Source organism: Myotis brandtii, unplaced genomic scaffold (assembly GCF_000412655.1).
Source record: "Myotis brandtii unplaced genomic scaffold, ASM41265v1 scaffold344, whole genome shotgun sequence".
In the NCBI taxonomy this organism is placed as follows: domain Eukaryota; kingdom Metazoa; phylum Chordata; class Mammalia; order Chiroptera; family Vespertilionidae; genus Myotis; species Myotis brandtii.
The window spans coordinates 729,160-735,086 of record NW_005363247.1 but is presented as its reverse complement, the minus strand read 5'-3'; the positions used below and the strand labels follow the sequence as shown (position 1 = coordinate 735,086).

The following is a 5,927-nucleotide window of genomic DNA, read 5'->3' as shown; positions in this document are numbered from 1 at the left end:
TAATTCTTTGTTTTACTATGGTTGCAAATATCAAAAAATTTCTATATGTGACACGGCACCAGAGTTAAGTTAGGGTTTTTCAAAATGCTGCCACGCTGAGCTCAAAAGGTTCGCCATCACTGGACTAGTCCAAGTATGGACACATGTTCAAGGAGTGTCTGGATCTCCAAAGTTATAAACTACAGATGGTATAAGTTATTTGAATTCAAATAACTTTGGCAAACTCTACCCTTAACTGCACCCACCTAAATGAAACAAAAAAAGAAGAAAAATTATTCCTTTATTAAGCCTCTAAAAACTTTTTTTTATAAAAAGTAGTTAGAAATATTCTGCCACCTCTTTTTAATTGTGTGGCCTTTTCAACATCTCAACTCTTTGTGTCTCATCACCTTTATCTGTTTTTTATTTGTTGTTGCGTTTAAAAATGATTTGCTGTAGGTAAATCTCTTTCTCGCCTGATGTATGATGCACAGGAGAACAGAGTGTGCCTAAATGGACAGATACTAAAACAAAGTCTTTTGAAATCAATGTAAATTTTGTATCTCAAATGCAATTCTGAAAGTAGTAGTAACAAAAATAAATTGTAAATCTCCTAAGTATTAACAGATAGCTTATTGTAAGATTTCCTTGGGGCAATAATAAAGATGGGAATCTCAAGAAAACCCTAAAACTGGCTTTAAGAAATGGAAATAGAGGATTGGCAAAATCCAATCCAATCCAACAGAGGGGGAAGGGAAAAGGCCCAGAAAAAGATGGGCCACATTAGTGGCAGAACAGTAAAAAACAGCTCTGCTTCGAGTCTTCCAACCGCGTTCCAGAATCTCCCGGGCAGAGCTTTTTGGCAGTGCCCCAGGCACTTCCTCGGAACCTCGACTGTTCTATCTGCCCCAACATCACTCCCACCTGACCAATAGGGCGAATTCCCAAACTCTTTCAAGTCTTTGCTCTAAGTCACCTTCCCGTGTGGCCTATTTAAAAGATGACACCCTCCCGGGTCCTTTCCCCACTTCTGGTTACCCTCTGTGAATTTTTTATGTTAGCCTCTCCATATGCTCAATTTGTATTCCTTCGGACACCCCGCCTGTCGCTTCTCCTTTAAGTTTTGCAAGAGAGGGGCGGAGCCAGTGTCGGGCTCACCGAAAGGAGGGGCACAGCCGTAGGCTCCGCCCACTTACGTAGCAGGCGGTGGCCAAACCACGCAAGAGACGTTCTACTCCGCACCGGAAGCGCGAGTGCGGACGGAGTGATCACGTGATCGTGACGTCAGTGCCCCCGCGCCGGCCAGCCAGACGCCTTCAGCTGTCCCGGGTTAGGTGCTTCCCACCGGCTCGCGTGGCTTTTGGGGTCCTTTCCTCCAGACTTCCTGGGCCTGGAAAAGTGAAGTTATTTTCCTGCCCTGACAGCTGAGAATGTACCACAACAGTAGCCAGAAGCGGCACTGGACTTTCGCCAGCGAGGAGCAGCTGGCGGGACTGCGGGCCGACGCCAACCGCAAGTTCAAATGCAAGGCGGTGGCGAACGGGAAGGTGAGGACTCGGACGGCCGCCGGCTGCTCTCCTGGCCTCTAAACTCCTGAACAGCCGCGGGGCCCCCGCCTCTCCTCCCCGGGGGCTCGCTGCACACCTCCCCTCTCCTGACTGCGCGGCGCGCGGTTATCTATTGAGTAAGCAGGCGAGCACCTTGGCAGGTGCTGTAGGTCCAGCGACGGACAGCGCCGTTCCCGTGGGGGAGCGGCAGACGAGTAACCGGTAGCATGGCGAAGAGGAGACTGTGCGGGACTAGGGCCGTTCCCTGGCCACGCCGGGGTGCCGAGGAAGGCTTTCCCCGGTAACGGATGCAGGGAGACGGGGCCAGGCCATCCCAGGCGGCCAGAGCCCCAGGTGAAAAGTGGGAAGCCGGGAGCTGCCGGGCGGGCGGGCGGGCTCCTGAAACGCTCCAGGAAGGTCGCGGCGGAAGCTAAGCGTTTGTGCAGGAAAGGCTGGGGACGGTGGGCGATTCGTAAGCGGAAATAAGGAGTTTGAACCTGACGATGAAGGGATTGAGAACTTGTGAAAGGTTTTCAATGGCAAATTAACTTGATCAAGTTCTGTATTAGAATAAGCCCTCTAGCGTCCCGGTGGTGAATGGATTGGCTGGGGCAGGTTGGAGGCCGGGAGACAGGAGGCCGGGAGCACAAACCGACTGATGGAGGATGGTGGCCTGCCAGCCAACTCCTTCCTGTGATTAGCTCGCCGTCACTCTAATGTGTCATCTTCCCTCGCAAGCACAAAGCCTCCCTCCAGCAAGTATCCGACGTCTCAGGCCTGGAACTGAGATACTGTACTTTTTTTTACCTCGGTCACGTATTTCTTACCGCTTTAAGTTTGTGCTGCTCAAAGCCGTCCTTAGTATGCACCATGCTGTTTGCTAGGCGCTGTTCTAAGCATTTGGCAAGTATGAGCTCTTTCAGTCCCCTGAGGTGGGTGCTGTTATTTTCCTGCCCTTACAGCTGAGGAAACTCGGGGACAGGGAGGTTGAATAGCTTCTCTAGGCTATGTTGCGAGTAAGTGGCAGAGCCAGGGTTGGAACCCAAAGGATTTAGTCCCAACATTCCTGCCCTAAACCACAATTACATGCTGTCTATAAAATTAGGGCCTGTGTTAGTTTCCTAGGGCTGCCATTAAAGAATTTTTTTTTTTTTAACCACAAACCGGGTGCCTTAAAACAAGAGAAATGTATTGTTTCACAGTCTGGAGGCTAGAAGTCTGAGATCAAGGGGTTGGTCCATCGGTGTTCTCTGCAGCTTCTAGGAGAAGATTCTTTTCCTCTCCCAGCTTCTGGTAACCTCAGGTCCTTTTGCTTGTGGAAGCATAACACCAACCTCCACCTTCATCTTGGCATAGTGTTCTCTCTGTGCCTGTGTCCGCACATGTTAAGGGTAACAGTCATATTGAATTAGGAGCCATCCTACTCCAGTATGATCTTCACTTAACTAATTACACCTGAAGAGACTATCCTATATAATAAAAGGGTAATGTGCAAATTGACCCTAACAGCAGAATGACCGCTCCACCAGTCACTATGAGGCACACTGACCACCTCTTGGTCTCTTTCCCAGCTGGCAGGCTCCGATCACCTGATAGCCATCCCCTGCTGGGCCAGGGCCGGCGAGCGGGCAGGAACAGCCGACCTCTCGGTCCCTTCCCCTGGCCATCAGGCACCGATCACCCGATGGCGAACGGGGAACCAGGGGTGGGTGGTGGCAGGGGTCGGGCCGGCTGCGGGGAAGATGGCCCTGATCGCAGGCCAAGCCTAGGGACCCGTTCCCACGCACGGTGCGCCGGGCCTCTAGTTTCTAAATAAGGTCACATTCCGAGGTACAGGCATACCTCAGTTTATTGAGTGTCACTTATTGTGCTTCACAGATGTTTTGTTTTTTTACAAACTGAAGGCAAGACCCTCCACCTGTAAAAAGGTTACTATTTGCTTTATTGCGGTGGTCTGGAACGGAACCCGCAATATCTCCGAGGTATGCCTGTACTGGGAAGTTAGGACTTCAATATATCTTTTATTTTGGTAGTTGTAATTAAACCAGTAACAGCAACTAATGGATATTTGTTGTAAAGTTGTATTTGCTAACCATCAAGTGTATCCTGTAGAGAGTTTACAAAGATGGATGAGAGGTAATGTTTTCAGAGTCAGAATTATCCTTGAGATACTTGTTGATTTTTATCTCAACCTGTGTGACTGAGAAAGGGGTCTTGAAAACTTTCCAGCTATTAACAGTGTATATCTTCTTTTTTTATATATATTTTTTATTGATTTTTTACAGAGAGGAAGGGGGAGAGAGAGAGAGAGAGAAACATCGATGAGAGAGAAACATTGATCAGCTGCCTTCTGCACACCTCCTACTGGGTATGTGCCCACAACCAAGGTACATGCCCTTGACCAGAATCGAACCTGGGACCTTTCAGTCCGCAGGCCAATGCTCTATCCACTGAGCCAAACCGGTTATGGCTATATCTTCTTTTTTATTTCACTTACCTGTGAGCATATGCACACACACCATCAGGATTGCTTATACCTTAATGAAGCAATGTCCAGCTGACACTCTGAGAAATGGTGAAATGATGGTATAGTTTTAGTTAATTAAATATTTTCCTAACGCTATTTTATGTAATATTTAACAATTCTATAAAGAGAAAATGAGATGTAGTGTATTTCCCTTTGGCTGGAGATATAAACTAATCTGGACAGGGAAAAATATTTTAAGATCATTTAATTTACTGAACTTTTGTTGTAACTTTTGATCTAAAGGTTCTTCCCAATGATCCAGTCTTTCTTGAGCCTCATGAAGAAATGACACTCTGCAAATACTATGAGAAAAGATTATTGGAATTTTGTTCAGTGTTTAAGCCAGCAATGCCGAGGTCTGCGGTGGTAAGTTATGTTAGCGATGAAGTATGTCCTTTGGCTGACTTCTGAAATATGAACTCTTCTAAATTTATAGCTCAATCCTGTATCCACTTCATTCAGGAATGCAGCTTAGTTATATAAATATATAATTTATGTATTTAAGTTTTTGTCACATTATATATTTTTAATAACTGCCTTAAATTATGAATTCCTATATTATATCTTATGTTTCAAGTCTAATTTCATAGAAGAATTCTGAGGTCTTCTAGATGTATGATAAGCTATGACATCCTCACTTTATAAAGAAAGAAAAAATTAAATTATTTTCCCTCCAGGTCCTTAATAGAACTAGGACCAGAACATAGATTAGTGCTTCTTCATCTGTATCACACACAGAAATATGTTTGAAATAATGCAGTTATTCATATTTTTAATCAAAAGATCCCTAGCTGAAGCTCATGCCATAAGGAATGTTTAAACCTGATTTATAGAAGCTGGAGATTTTCTTTGGGTGAAAAATTGTCTTATGATGTTTCAGATATATGATTCTGAGGACCCCATTTGTGTGTAGGTGTGTGCTTACTGTGATGGGGCAGTGGTGAGGAGAAACAGGTAGTTAGAATTTTTTGGCTATATGGATTAAATACACTGTCCCTGTAATTGTTCCTATTTTGTGTATTATTTTTTTATAGAAGATAAGCTGAGATGAAAAAGCTGAAAGATACAGAAAAAAGAGGGAGGAGTATAAAATATTTTTTCCATATTTCACAGATTTGTCATGAAAATCAAATATGAAAGTCTCTTAATTATAAGTCTTAAGTTTTGAAATCATACAAGTGAATATCTTAGGACACAGTATGGAATAACCCCCTAGGAAATAATCTCCATTTTTATAGTTGAAAAAATTGAACTTTATTGAACATACTAAGTCTAAAAGTATTCGTAGTGTCTTCTTAGTTTACTAGACCTTCACCGGAAAGATCAAAGATTCAGGAAGAATTTTAGATATACTTGATTAGCTTCTATCTCTAGATTTAGTTCTTTTCTGATAAGAGAATTATAGCATGAAGTAGTAGGTTTAAGTGATCTTTTCAGCTGAAGAAACTGAGTCCTTGAATGAACAATTTTGTGGAACTTGTCTTTATACAACACTAGAAGCCTGGTGCACAAATTCGTGCATGGGTGGGGTCCGGCTGGCCCGCCCCGATGAGGGCTGGTTGGGGACAGGGCCGGTCGTGGGCAGTTGGCCAGCTGGCCCCGCCCCTGATCTGGCCTAGCCGGGAGGAGGGGCCGCCCCCAATCGGGCTTGTTGGCCAGCTGCAGTGCATGTCATAGTGACCCGTCTGATGGTCGCTTGGCTTTTATATATATAGATGCTTATTTATAATTGACTAAGAATTTTGTTTTTTGTTTCACATCTACACTAATAAAAGAGAAACATGGTAATTGGCGTATGACCGCTACCCTTTTCATTGGCTAATCAGTGAGTATATGCAAATTAACTGTCAGCCAAGATGGCGGCCGGCAGCCAG

General features: G+C 44.8%; 1 protein-coding gene across 9 annotated transcripts in view; it reads left to right on the top strand.

Moving 5' to 3' along the window:
* The first annotated feature begins 1,253 nt into the window (after nucleotides 1-1,253).
* CCNH (cyclin H) overlaps nucleotides 1,254-5,927 on the top strand; it is a 51,266-nt gene continuing 46,592 nt past the window's right edge. For 7 of the 9 annotated variants that reach the window (XR_001363136.1, XR_001363137.1, XM_014543940.1 and 4 more), the window contains exons 1-2: nucleotides 1,254-1,526; nucleotides 4,297-4,419. Coding sequence is in view for 7 of the 9 variants with exons in the window: in XM_014543940.1 (XP_014399426.1) it covers nucleotides 1,410-1,526; nucleotides 4,297-4,419 (240 nt within the window). In the remaining 2 variants the exon portion in view is untranslated. Of the gene's footprint in view, nucleotides 1,527-2,434; nucleotides 2,459-4,296; nucleotides 4,420-5,927 lie in introns of those variants that run through there. The other 2 variants (XM_005871483.2, XM_014543944.1) reach the window with 2 other exon arrangements.